Here is a 14,977-nt window from a genome sequence, read left to right as displayed (position 1 = left end):
TCCAAGGAATGGAAGCATCCTTCCTTCCTCTGTCCTGACGTCTTGTCTTCACTCAGCGTGTTTACTCTCACATGACCGCAGCACTCCGGTCCAGTTGAGTGCAGGGGCGGGAGAAGATCCGTGTAGTGTAGTGTCGTATGGATATGACTGATAACTTCTCTGTGGAACATCTCTAACTCATACAAGGTAAGATGCTTTTTTTTGTATTATTTTTTGATGAATATTTTCCCTTTTGAAATTGTTTTTAGGGTCTTTATTAGGGTATATCAATAAATGTAAAACTCTATTTAATGATGACCCCTGCTTTCATGGAGGTGCTGTTCTTAAATGAGTGTCATGACCCTGATTTGTATCTCTTTGTGTTTCTTGACTGCTGAATGCTTCCTAAAATACACACATTGATTTAAGTGTGTTTTGGAAATCATTTTTAACCCAAAAATGCACTTTTTTGTAATTTTACTAAAGAAAAAAAAATTTTAAAGGAAAATTCTAAAGGAAAAAATCTATGAAATCTCATCTAGACACTATTTTTTGTCACCAAAAGAACAAATAAGAATAATTAAAAAAAATAATAAATTACATATTGAGTGTTTTTCCAACATTAATTGAAAATTCTAAAGGAAAAATCTATGAAATCTCATGTAGACACTATTTTTTGTCACCAAAATAAATTAAATAAAAATAAGAAATAATAATAAAAAAAAATAAATTACATATTGAGTGATTTTTCCAACATTCATTGAAAATTCTAAAGGAAAAATCTATGAAATCTCATCTAGACACTATTTTTTGTCACCAAAAAAAATTAAATAAAAATTATAAATAATTAAAAAAAATAAATTACATATTGAGTGTTTTTCCAACATTAATTGAAAATTCTAAAGGAAAATTCTATGAAATCTCATGTAGACACTATTTTTTGTCACCAACAAAATTAAATAAAAATAATAAATAATAATAAATTACATATTGAGTGTTTTTCCAACATTAATTTCATGAAATCTAATCAACCAGACTTGAACTCTTACCTATAGGACTCTCCAAAGACATGCTGAAGACAAGTCCCCCCCGGGGCTTCTACCCGAGTCCTCACCCCCACCACCACCACCACCACCACCACCACCCGTACATGGACCTCTTCCCTCCGACTCACAACCTCCTCAAGTCCACCTCCTCCCTCGCTCTCAACCCCTTCCTCAACCACCACCAACACTTCCAGCAACCCCAGCATCACCACCACGTGCTCCCCGCTCCGGGGCTCTCCTTCCTCGGCCACCTCGTGCCGGGACACCCGATGTGCTCCTCCAAGCCGGAGGACCTGGCAGCCGTGGTGACGGAGCACGCTGCGGGTCCTCTGTCGTCGGATTTCAGCAGTCCGTCCAGCGGGAGGTCGTCCTGCACGTCCACGTCGCCTCCGAAAACAGCCCAGATTCAGACGTCCTCCCCGGGGAAAGGACGCTTTAACTTCAGCGAGGATGACTTGTTCACGGTGTTGTATGGCTACTCTGGAGGGCAGGGGCGGCACGCCATATCAGGGGTCTGCCTACCCGATAAAACAGGTAAAAACACCCAATTGCGTGGGGTTGTTAACTTTAAATTAAATATTATTCAAATTGACTGCATTTCTGCATGTTTTTATTTCATGGAAAGCTCAAATTGCGTGCATTAATTGACTAAAAAATAAAAATCGCCATGTTTTTATTTTCAAAAAATGCACAATTATCCAAGTTGAGTGCCTTTGTGCACTTTTATTTACTAGAAATTCTCCAATTTAGTTCATTTATACAGACTAGAAATATAAAATTATCCAAACTGGGTGCATTACTGCATTCATTTATTTACCAGAAAGCTCAAAATTCACTTTCTGCATGCCATTATTTAGTAGAAACCTAAATATGCCAATATTAAGTCCATTTCTGCATGTTTATATTTACTAAAAAGATCAAATTCTCCAATTGAGTTCATTTATACATGCTTTAAATGACTAGAAATATAAAATTATCCAAACTAGGTGCATTACTGCATTCATTTATTTACCAGAAAGCTCAAAATTCAGTTTCTGCATGCAATTATTTAGTAGAAACCTAAATATGCTCATATTAAGTCAATTTTTGCATGCTTGTATTTACTAAAAATATCAAATTGTCCAATTTAGTTAATTTATACATGCTTTAAATGACTAGAAATGTAAAATTATCCAAACTGGGTGCATTTCTGCATTCATTTATTTACCATTTATTCAGTTTCTGCATGCCATTATTTAGTAGAAACCTAAATGTCCTAATATTAAGTCCATTTTTGCATGTTTTTATTTACCAAAAAGATCAAATTCTCCAAAGTGAGTGCAATTCTTACATGATTCCATTTACTAGAAATGAAACAATTAAAACTTGAGTGTATTTTCTGCTTATTTTTGTGCATTAGAAATCTAAAAAGTGTATTTCTGCATGAAAAATGAACAATTCTCTCAATGTAGTTCATATCTGCATGCTAAAATGATCCTCTTTTTCCAGACTCTAACATCCTACCTCTTGATAAGGACACTTTGGACCTTCCTAAGGGTAAAAAAATATATATAATTTTGCAATGTATATGTTTTATCATGAAATTGACTGTACTTCTTGTTCTATGCAGGTCTAAACATCATGCAGGCTGCATGGGGGAACGTGTCTCACTGTGGAGTCTTCACAGACAAGACCAGCATCCCCAAAGGGACGCGCTTTGGTCCCTTTCAAGGAAAACTGGTCAACACCAGTGAGATCAAAACATATGATGACAACACTCTCATGTGGGAGGTAAGAAGAAGACATGAAATTTTGGTGATTTAGTTTTTTTTTTTCATTCAATGATGTTCTTCAGGTGTTTGAGAATGGACGTTTGAGTCACTTTGTGGATGGAAGAGGAGGTACTGGCAACTGGATGTCGTTGGTGAAGTGTGCCAGGTTCCCGGAAGAGCAGAACCTCATTGCAGTGCAGCTCCAGGGTCAGATCTTCTATGAAGCCTGCAAGGAGATCAAAGCTAAGCAGGAGCTTCTGGTGTGGTACGGAGACTGCTACATGCAATTTCTCGGCATCCCGCTCACTCTCAGGGACTCCGGAGACGACAACAGCAGGGTTCCTCCCACTGAAGGTAAAAAAAATCACATTTTGGGTGTCATTGTTCTCACTATGTTTAATCCTGTGTTGTTTCTAAAAGACGCCGGTGATGGCTTCAAGTGCGACAGGTGCGGCAAGGTGTTCGCCTACAAGTACTACAGGGACAAACACCTCAAGTACACACGTTGCGTGGACCAAGGGGACAGGAAGTTCCCTTGCCACCTCTGCAACAGATCCTTCGAGAAGAGGGACAGGCTGAGGATCCACATCTTGCACGTTCACGAGAAGCACAGACCTCACAAGGTAGGGAGGTGGTGCTGAAAGAACAGCTCCACACCGTCAATCCTCACTATTATTATTATTATTATATACAGTAACATACTTCATTAAAACACATGTAAAATATAGCCTTGCTTCTTTAAACACTATTTATTAAACACAAATAGTTTATAAAATGTGTAATAAAATACTTGTATAATGATATTGAATAAAAACAGGGTTGCAAGATTTATGCATAATCTATGGAAATATAAGTATTATTATTTTTTGAATAATAATAGAATTTGGTAAAACTATACAGTTAAAATGAAAATCATTTGTTTTACTTTATTTATTGTGACTTTATCTTGCATATGCATGGAAAATCAACATAAAATGACCAAAAATATGTGTTTTTTTTTAAAGAAAATATAATGGAAAACTGAATCTTGAGTAAATTGCATAAAAAATTTTTTTTTAATATGTAAAAAATTTTATTAAAAATTATCTTCACTGAAAAATCCACAGAATGTGACCACAAAATGGCAAATAATTATTTGTATTATTTATACAGACTTCAATAATATTATTATAATTATAATAATTATGATAAATTATTTTTTTATTATTTATTTTTATATTTATAATTATTTAATAAATAATTAGGGACCTCCTGCAACGTGACTATAATAATAGTGGGTTTGTAGGGTGTATTATGCATAATAGATTATCACTGTTGCGTGGACATTGTGTGTTTTTGCAGTGCACGGTGTGTGGAAAGAGTTTTTCTCAATCGTCCAGCCTCAACAAACATATGCGAGTTCACTCTGGCGAACGCCCATACAAATGTGTATATTGTAACAAGGTAAGTTTTTTTATTTATTATGATTTAAAGTAGACAAATTAAATCAACAGCAACGTTTAATTCCTCCCTGCTTAGTCACTTCCTTGTTTCACGGTGCATTTGGCGCCAGGCATTCCCCCATTGTGTCCCTCCGCGGGCACGCGCCACCATAGACACTTCCATGCTAATTATCGCCAGATGTACACCCACCCTTTTGTCTGACCACATTATACTTTTAATTTACGAGCAGAAGCCTCTTTTCTTCTTTCTTCTTTTCATCCTCGCGTTTTTTTTAACACACTCTGGGAATGTTTTGTTAAACATAGCCATTCTTTTTCCACCCTCCTTGTGACTTAACCTCAACTGACCTGTCTGCAATGTTTTTAGTCAAATAAAACACCCTTTTACCGTAATTTTAAGTCGAATATACACATTAAGAAGAAATTATGAATGTATTGCGTGTGTATTTATAGCTAAGTTTGTTTTTAATTCATCCATAAAGACAAAAATACAGTTCTGAGAAGTGGAACTACTTTATCGCCTGATTAAAAAAGCTAATAATCGCTTAATGATAATGATTTTGTTAGTGCCTGATTAAAAATAAAATTATCACGAACTTTAATGACAAAATGTAGAAATATGCAAAATCATTATTATTTTCGAGCAAATTTCAATGTCAGAAAAAGAAGTATTTAGTGTTTTAATTAACATCGACAAGAGAAAATTGTTCTTTTTTTTAGTTCAGTGTCTCAAATTTGAACTAACTTTATTTATAACGTAATGCTAGAATGCGTGTAATGGTATGATTTAAAAACAAACAAATGGGAGTTGGAACTACTTTATCGCCCGATTGAAAATACAACAACGCTGGAAAAACGAACACATTGTTATTGTTATTATTATTATATTATCACATTCTTCTTTTCAGGCCTTCACGGCCTCCAGTATTTTGCGCACGCATATCAGGCAGCACTCCGGAGAGCGACCGTTCAAGTGCAAGCACTGCGGGAAGGCCTTCGCCTCCCACGCCGCCCACGACAGCCATGTCCGGCGGACTCACGCCAGGGACAAGCCGTTCCCCTGCGACCTGTGCGGGGCCTCCTTCCAGGAAGAGCACCAACTCCATAGCCATGCCAAAAGCCATTCAAGTAAGTTAAGATTTATTATCCTTAAATATTACATTGAATTAAAACATGCTATATTTAATGATACATGTAAATACGCATGTCTTAATTTCTTTTTATTTTATTTAAGAGGGGCAGGTCTTGGACACAACAATTCTTTCTCCAAAGAATGGATCTGTTGAAGAATCGATTTTGGACAACCAAAAGAGTCAAAGAAACACCGGACAAAACTTCCCTTACACTGGATTGACGGTTTTAAATGCAGAATATCGACCATGGAACTAAAAATATACAAAGAAATTGAATGAAAATGTTAATTTATGACGACTTTATTGTACAGACCTTTCTAGTCAGGCGGTGTCTATTTATATACATTTGTTGTGTGTTGTGCATCCCTATTATTATTATTATTATTATTTGGGTTTTTGCAATAAGTAACCAAAGCTTTTTGTATTACGGCATCATATTTGTGTATAAAATGTTCTAATTTATAGCTTTGCAATTGAAAGTGTCCTCGTTTATTTATAAAAGACGTTTTTTGACAAGTAATGAATAAAACAATTCCAAGCATGAATTGTGTGTTGTGGTTTTTGACTTTTTTTTTGACTGGTTTGTTATAAAACATTTGATTAAAGTGCTGCAGCGGTCCTCAGAATTATGTATAATGATTAAAACAATTTTAGATAGGGACGATTTCTGTAAATAAAAACAGTAATTAATAATAATAACGTGATTGGCTTAAGCTGATCACGTGTGGCTAGCTGTACAATATTGCAGTCGCGGTGTGTTGTCTTGACATACCTAACATCTTTGGCAACGTCATCTTCACACCTGCGTCAAAGTAATAACAATCATGTCTGCCGTGTGGAGCCGTAACTGCTAACTACAGATAAATATCTACTGAGATAGCACTTCATACTGCTTTTAAAGAGCGACATTTGACGAAATATGGTGAGTTTTTGAGTCCGACAGCTAAAACATCCATGTAGCTAACAGTAATACTCCCCGGTATGTGTTTGTGACAGTCGACGGCTAAGCTAATAATTAGCCTTTTTCAGCCGTGGAAGATACCACCTAAGTCTACTTCAAGATGGCGTCTTATCTTCTGGAAGTTTCAGACTGATATATATTGTCTTGAAAAAGTAAGTCAAATATGTTTTTTTTGTATAAATTAATGTGACTTTATGGTTCCCTCTTTCGTATCATATAGCTAGTAGCAGGGGTGCAACCGGAAATTGTGGGTCTTATGTAAAAAAAAAAAAAAGTCACGTTAATTAATTACTAATTTTATTTGTGCCAGTCAAGGGACCTTTACCTGGCCAACAGCACTAATAAATACATAAAAAATGTATAATAAATCCATGTGTTCCTGGATGATGGCTATCTGAATCAGCAACATAAGCGTGATGTAGCATCCCTAGCAATTCTGTTTGTTATTGTAGCTTGTAAATGTATTTTTTGGACTTATTTAGTATGTGAAATACCCCTATATATATTTTTTTTTTTCAAAGTTGTGCACACATGTAGGAATTATGTCGCTCCTGAGAGAAAAACTACAAACTCCTTTTAAGGCCATACACAACCCAGCCTGCCGCCATTCCAGCTCTGGGGAGCAGAGCTTTCACACTCACTCCCCATCTTCATATCCAGACTCAAACCTGTTCAAGTCCGCATACATTGTTGTTATTGTTGGTGAGGCTGCATCATGCATGTGTGCACACAAGGATGGATGGATACTGTAGAGAGACACATTAATGGATGGATGGATTAATACAAGGATACATGGCTACTGTAGACACAAACATCAATGGATGGATGGATGGATAGTCGTCTTGTAAGGGGTCGGAGGTCACCGCCCCACTGCCTGTTAACAGCCTCCCCCTTCCTTCAAATAGCCCAAATATGGACGCTCCAACAAGAACATCATCATCATTGCGCCGACCCCTCCCACGTATATGACCCCCACGAGGCTCCACTAAGAAAAAGAAGCCCCTCCCCAAAGGAGGAAGACAAAGGAAAGAAAAGATAGCCAGAAGGAGAAGTCGTCAAAATGAGCTGCCAGAACTGAAATCAGGAAGATTGTTAACGAGGCTGCTTTGACTCCAGCCCCTCCCTAATTGGCTCAGAAGTTAACGTGACCTCTGGATGGAGAGCCGCGTGGGCTGCAGTGTATTTATGTGATATTAATCATAGCAACCACAATGAGCAGTCAAAAGTTTATGCATAAGAAGTTTTCTCTCCAGTTAAGCTGAGTGCAATGCTCTCATGTATTAGCGCCTATTGATTGACTAATAGCTGTCTGTGTAATGTGTGTGTGTGTAATGTGTGTGTGTGTCGTCTGGCCCATGTTGTAAGCAGACAGGCCGTCAGCTGAGTGGACTCATAAAAGTGTGACCACCACCACCATTCCACTCTCTCTCCATCTGTGCCCTTGCAGCCCAACAAGAAAACCACATGAAAAGTCAGCAAATCAACTGAATAATAAAACATGACACTTTTTTTTTAATGACTTTGTATCTTTAAGGACCTTTCTAGTTTGATTCTAACAGGTGGACAAAAACAACACATACACTGTTCTAGAGAATTTAGTCGCATTTTGCACAAAAAGGTAACAAGTAAAATACCTAGTAAGCATTTTGGCGGGTGAACGCAAAAAAAATGCATATGCCGTGTGACGCCCCTGCACAACCTGAATCTCCATTTTTTATCATTAATTCATTTTCTACCGCTTATTCTCACAAAGGTCGCAGGGGTGATGGAGCCTATCCCAGCTGTCTTCAGGCAAGAGGCGGGGTACACCCTGGACTGGTGGCCAGCCAATCACAGGGCACATATACGTAGACAAACAACCATTCACACTCACATTCGCTCCATTATATTCAGTCATTCATTCATTTTCTACCGCTTTTCCTCACAAGGGTTGCGGGGGTGATGGAGCCTAACCCAGCTATCTTCAGGCGAGAGGCGGGGTACACCCTGGACTGGTCGCCAGCCAATCACAGGGCACATATAGACAAACAACCATTCACACTCACATTCGCTCCATTACTATTTTACCATAGGAAAAAGCATATTGTCTTGAAGATAAGTCCATCTTAAGTGTCAATGGATGTGATTTCCAGCATGGCGGTTGAGGGAGAATGTGGGGGGGGGGCGGAGGCAGATCAAACAGTGTGCGTAAAGCCCCTCCATATTGCTATGTGTGTGTCTTCTAGGTGGGATTGATGCTCGAGAAGGGGCAGATGGCCTCATCCTGCTCTGTGGGGGCTGCTTTGAGGATCCACTGTGCTCCCGTGGGGCAACATATTTTGGCCCTAACACCACCCCCACCCCCCGGCTATCCATCCATGCCCCCAGCCAAGCACTCAGCACCCTCCATACTGTAGCATCCGTCATCATAAGACAAGTAAGTAAGACCACTTCAATGAAAACAAGTGTGTGTGTGTGTAGGGGGGCTGATTCAAATGCAGCGCTGGGGTGAAAGGAGTCGTGTGCGCTTGTAGGTCGACATGCGTCTTTGTCATTCGCCACGTTCCAAAGTCTTATAGGGTTCCTCTCCCCGTGCGCCGACGTTTTACACAAAGGCAAAGCTCTGCAGATGTGCTCCACTCTCTTTGGTCACTACATTAAGCACACCAAGACTCCCGATTATTCCCTCTTCCCATCAAGCCACATTTTGCCAACTGACGTGCATGTGTTGTCCCCCAGGGACGGCTTTGCAGCATATGGACACTGTACTCTCAGCAGCACATGCACGCCCATGCCGAGACCACCTCCCTGTTTGCTGACAGCCAGTCCAACTAATCCCAAGTAAGCTGTGCATTTAGACCGGCACTTCAGCATACCACACACACACACACACACACACATGTACGGCATGCATGCTGTCAAATGGACATGTTTGCCTTCTCCCTAGTGAGATCACGTTTAAATCTACTGATAATTACTAATGGTAGTTAGCGAGTCCACTGCCATACATAAATAACACATCACCATTTTTTTTGTTGTTTTTAGTCAGCTTTTCTTTCACCCTTCTTTCTAAATTCCATCCGTAAAGTGTAATAATAACAAAATATGACACTACAATCCAATAAAAAACATGCATCTCCAATTTTTATGTCCAAAAAAAACAACTTTTTTGTGTGTTAACCTTAAAATATGTCCACTTATCTGTTTTTGTTGTACACAATTCAACTAAAGTCTTGACAACAGGCACCATAAGTTAAATGAAAGCAATAACATGGCATTTCTGGTGTCCAATGAAAAGCAGGCATCTCCAATTGTTTGTGTTTTTATTTAAAAAAAAAAACTTTCTCTGTGTAACACCTTTATATCAGTATCAAATTGCCCCCATAAGTGTAATAATAGCAAAATATGACATTCCTATCCAATAAAAAATGTGCATCTCCAATTTTCTTGTCCAAAAAAAAATACTTTTTTGTGTGTTAAACTTAAAATATGTCCACTTATGTGAACTTATGCACCATAAGGCACCTTAATATCTGTATCAAATTCCCCTCATAAGTGTAATAATAGCAAAATATGACATTCTTATCCAATAAAAAATGTGCATCTCCAATTTTCTTGTCCAAAAAAAAAACTACTTTTTTGTGTGTTAAACTTAAAATATGTCCACTTATGTGGACTTATGCACCATAAGGCACCTTTATATCTATATCAAATTCCCCCCTATAAGTGTAATAATAGCAAAATATGACATTCCTATCCAACTGAAAACATGTAGCTCCATTTTTGTAGTCCCAAAAATTATGTTGTCCTTAAAAAATGTCTTTTTGTACACAATTCTACTAAATTTGACAGAATTGGCGTTCTAAATGAAATGTCGGCAATACATAACATTGGTTCCTAATGAAAAGCAGCTGGAATGATAAACTATGTTCCTGCTGTCCATTTTATTTTGTCCAATATTCTACTAAATTGTGTAGTATATTTTGCCCTAGACGGCCCCTGACTACCATATCCCGCCAATCTATCACAGGGTAGATAAATGACCATGACCTCGCCACCTCCAGGCCCCCTCCCGAGGGTTTGAGGGTCAAAGGTGAGCTGTTTAATGAAGCACTTGATGCTTGCTGGCTTCATTCCAACGGATACTTCCAGCGCTGATGTCCTTTTTGACAGTACAGTCGGAAGACACCTGCCCCCCCCTCCTCCATGTCCTGCTGAAACATTGATGAAGCCTTAAGACCCTCTGGTCCACCTAATGTACCCTAACAGCTCCTTTATGGCCGCTCTCTCATAGCCTAGCGTCACCTTAGTTAGTGCTGCTTCCGGGCATCTAACTTCCTAACAGCCTTCAGCATGCAGATTAAGGACGGTGGAGATTTGAAGCAATGACACCAAGTGTCCTACTCTGACGTCATACTTCCTCTCATGTCACGCCTAGGAAATCTGACCCCTGAGGAAGCATTGATTGGCCAGGATTGACGCTTTAAGGTTGGAGAGCGGATGTCAACGGTGCTTTAAAGCGCCAGGCCACGTCCAGGTACTAGTCCATGTATTTTTAACCGTTTTCATTTCATCTCATACCTGGTCCCAAATGCTGATACTGTGGGAATGCGTAAAGGTAAGGTTCGATGCTCCACCTCAAGGTAATTCATGCTAGCACACCACCAAATTACCACACACATCCAACAGCAATGTTAGAATCAAACCTTGTACTGGTGGAAATTTTAATTTGATGTTGTTCCTGTCATAGTTTTACTCAATACATAAGGAATAACATACATTTGTGGGAAAACAAGCTCCATAAAGGTTGGGGATCACTCCTTTTTAGGAGTTTTTACATGTTGCTCAATAAGATAATAACACAAAAAGATGCGAATAATACATTTTTTTATTGGTCCACAAAAACGAGTGCCCCGACATGTTGCATGACCCTTTATGGAGCCAATGAAAGTTAAGATAAGGAAAGTGAGAAACACTATGGAATTGCATCTTGGAATTCCAAGATAGATTAATTGGGTCTACATTATTTTGCCTCATTTTTTGTAGTTTTTTGGAACAACCCGAGGCACCACTGTACGTCAATTTACTGAACTAAACATCCAATCCAATCCACTTTATTTATACAGCACATTTTATAAACAGAGTTTCCAAAGTGCTGCACAGACGAGTGAAATAAAAAGTAATAAATAAAATACAATAAAGGTACAAATTGAATTTAATCCAAAACTAAAACATCAAATAAGAAATAAAGTAGTAAAATAGATATTAAAATATTAAAAACAAGAAGTGAAGCAATAAAAGTATAAAAAATTAAAAATAAAATAAAATTAAATAAAATTAAATAAAATTAAATAAAATTAAATAAAATTAAATTAAATTAAATTAAATTAAATTAAATTAAATTAAATTAAATTAAATTAAATTAAATTAAATTAAATTAAATTAAATTAAATTAAATTAAATTAAATTAAATTAAATTAAATTAAATTAAATTGAATTGAATTGAATTGAATTGAATTGAATTAAAAACTAAAAGACACAGGACCATACGACTCACTCCAAGTTAAAAACCAGAGAATAAAACATTCCAGGTCTTATTCTTGGTATATGAAGTCCATGCAAGGAAAAGCTCTGTTACTTTGTTGTAAAAGTCTGATCCCCTTCTGTTGAGCTTGTATATACAGTGAAGAAAATAAGTATTTGAACACCCTGCTATTTTGCTATTTCTCCCACTTAGAAATCATGGAGGGGTCTGAAATTTTCATCGTAGGTGCATGTCCACTGTGAGAGAGATAAACTAAAAAGAAAAATCCAGAAATCACAATGCATGATTTTTTAACAATTTATTTGTGTGATACAGCTGCTAATAAGTATTTGAACACCTGAGAAAATGAATGTTAATATTTGGTACAGTAGCCTTTGTTTGCTATTACAGAGGTCAAACGTTTCCTGTAGTTTTTCACCAGGTTTGCACACACTGCAGGAGGGATCTTGGCCCACTCCTCCACACAGATCTTCTCTAGATCAGTCAGGTTTCTGGGCTGTCGCTGAGAAACACGGAGTTTGAGCTCCCCCCAAAGATTTTCGATTGGGTTCAGGTCTGGAGACTGGCTGGGCCATGCTAGAACCTTGATATGCTTCTTACGGAGCCACTCCTTGGTTTTCCTGGCTGTGTGCTTCGGGTCGTTGTCGTGTTGGAAGACCCAGCCACGACCCATCTTCAATGCTCTGACAGAGGGAAGGAGGTTGTTCCCCAAAATCTCACAATACACGGCCCCAGTCATCCTCTCTTTAATGCAGTGCACTCGTCCTGTCCCATGTGCAGAAAAACACCCCCAAAGCATGATGCTACCACCCCCATGCTTCACAGTAGGGATGGTGTTCTTCGGATTGTACTCTTCATTCTTCTTCCTCCAAACACGCTTATTGGAATTATGACCAAAAAGTTCTATTTTGGTCTCATCTGACCATAAAACTTTCTCCCATGACTCCTCTGTATCATCCAAATGGTCATATGCAAACTTAAGACGGGCCTTGACATGTGCTGGTTTAAGCAGGGGAACCTTTCGTGCCATGCATGATTTCACATCATGACGTCTTAGTGTATTACCTACAGTAACCTTGGAAACGGTGGTCCCAGCTCTTTTCAGGTCATTGACCAAGTCCTGTCGTGTAGTTCTGGGCTGATTCCTCACCTTTCTTAGAATCATTGAGACCCCACGAGGTGATATCTTGCATGGGGCTCCACTCCGATTGAGATTGACCGTCATGTTTAGCTTCTTCCATTTTCTAATGATAGCTCCAACAGTGGACCTTTTTTCACCAAGCTGCTTGGTAATTGCTCCGTAGCCCTTTCCAGCCTTGTGGAGGTGTACAATTTTGTCTCTGGTGTCTTTGGACAGCTCTTTGGTCTTCGCCATGTTACAAGTTAAAGTCTTACTGATTGTATGGGGTGGACAGGTGTCTTTATGCAGCTAACGACCTCAAACAGGTGCATCTGATTCAGGATGATACATGGAGTGCAGGTGGACTTCTAATGGGCAGACTAACAGGTCTTTCAGGGTCAGAATTCTAGATGATACACAGGTGTTCAAATACTTATTTGCAGCTGTATCACACAAATAAATTGTTAAAAAATCATGCATTGTGATTTCTGGATTTTTCTTTTTAGTTTATCTCTCTCACAGTGGACATGCACCTACGATGAAAATTTCAGACCCCTCCATGATTTCTAAGTGGGAGAAATAGCAAAATAGCAGGGTGTTCAAATACTTATTTTCTTCACTGTACAGCATAATCTTGGCAGTCATATTCATTCATTCATACATACAGCGGATCATAAAAATATCTTAAATGGGTTTTTCACTTTTTGCTCAATCTCGCTAGCCACCACCACTTTAGTTAGTGTGTGTGTGTGTGTGTGTGTGTGTGTGCACCCCGTGTGGGTCCACAGGGAGTTCCGTAGTGAGAAGTGTGTTTGACTATTCTGTGGGCCTCCCCACTGTGTTTACCTCTCCGATTGTAAAGATGCCATATGCTAAATCAGCTTGTGTTACATCTCTGGTTGCAAGGTGGCCACACACAACACACACACACACACACACACCAGGAAGGGTTATGTCAACCATATGCATTGATCTGTTTATGCTTTCTAACACATGAGATTCATTTGTGCCATACCGTCATTGATTCATGTGCTAACAGCACGCCAATTCATTAGCATTGTTGTGACACGTGCAGATAAAAGTCCATCAGTGCTCTCATTTTTAATTAAAACCAAACCAAAAAAAAACACAAGTAGAAGAGGAGACTGTGGACTTAATAGAAACGATACATCCAGGAGTGTTATTGACAGTGTGCTTATTGACCGGTGAGCTAATACAGGCTGAGCATATACGGTAAGAGGGTCTCCATATTTCTCATAATGCAGCACAGTCGGAGAGGAGGGGGGGGTTGAAGGAAAAACTGCCGAGCTCGGCATTCATTTTCTGCACTTCAGACAAGTTTCTCTTGTGGGGATTTAATGTAGCCACTAAGTGTGCCGCCTACATTATATGGCTCAAAGTTGCTTTTTTTTTTTGTTTAATGGCTTTTATGACATCAGTCCTTTTCAAGCTGAAAGCAGGCTAATTGCTTGTGTGTGGATGCTTTTTACTTGACTTGTACTTCATCACGAAGTACTATCATATTGTGGTTTAGCAGCAAAATATAAGATGGAGTACATATCTGCCATTTTCCTAGTTGTACTATCATCATGGGAATTATAAGCAGTATTTATACAAATGAATGCACTGGGGTTGCCAGTATGCTGGGTATGCTGGAGCCTACCCCAGCTGACTTTGGGCGAGCGACTGGGTACACCCTGGACTGATCGCCAGCCAATCACATTTAATTATTTTGTATGATTTAGCATATTTTGTGGAATTATTTTTATGTATATTATTTTTATTTATTTATTTATTCATTCATTTTCTACCGCTTTTTCCTCACGAGGGTCGCGGGGGTGCTGGAGCCTATCCCAGCTGACTTTGGGCGAGAGACGGGGTACACCCTGGACTGATCGCCAGCCAATCACAGGACACACACATTCATATCCATAGACAATTTACAGTCGCCAGTTAAGCTAACATGTTTTTGGCATGTGGGAGGAAAAGGGTAGTAATCATTAATTATATTTTAAATTTTT

The 14,977-nt window shown here is 38.6% G+C and overlaps 1 protein-coding gene across 1 annotated transcript; it reads left to right on the top strand.

Annotated features, from left to right (window-relative positions):
* Nucleotides 1-493: 493 nt before the first annotated feature.
* On the top strand, nucleotides 494-5,884 carry prdm14 (PR domain containing 14). The gene is made up of 8 exons (XM_058059401.2): nucleotides 494-1,559; nucleotides 2,514-2,561; nucleotides 2,635-2,795; nucleotides 2,860-3,130; nucleotides 3,197-3,399; nucleotides 4,118-4,219; nucleotides 5,127-5,346; nucleotides 5,453-5,884. Exons 1-8 carry the CDS (start codon nucleotides 1,049-1,051, stop codon nucleotides 5,605-5,607), a joined length of 1,671 nt encoding a protein of 556 aa, XP_057915384.2. The 5' UTR covers nucleotides 494-1,048; the 3' UTR covers nucleotides 5,608-5,884.
* The last annotated feature ends 9,093 nt before the right edge of the window (nucleotides 5,885-14,977 follow it).

This window comes from Doryrhamphus excisus, linkage group LG7 (genome assembly GCF_037039965.1).
Source record: "Doryrhamphus excisus strain RoL-2023G ecotype Guam linkage group LG7, RoL_Dexc_Guam_v1.1, whole genome shotgun sequence".
Lineage (NCBI taxonomy): Eukaryota > Metazoa > Chordata > Actinopteri > Syngnathiformes > Syngnathidae > Doryrhamphus > Doryrhamphus excisus.
The sequence above is the reverse complement of the archived record's forward strand: the minus strand, read 5'-3'. Positions and strand labels throughout refer to the sequence as shown.

Bases quoted from the DNA above. Each gene is read 5' to 3' on its own strand.
- prdm14 (XM_058059401.2), top strand. From the start codon at position 1,049: ATGCTGAAGACAAGTCCCCCCCGGGGCTTCTACCCGAGTCCTCACCCC. The intron at 3,400-4,117 runs GTAGGGAGGTGG...GTGTTTTTGCAG, and splicing joins AGAAGCACAGACCTCACAAG to TGCACGGTGTGTGGAAAGAG. The intron at 4,220-5,126 runs GTAAGTTTTTTT...TCTTCTTTTCAG, and splicing joins AATGTGTATATTGTAACAAG to GCCTTCACGGCCTCCAGTAT.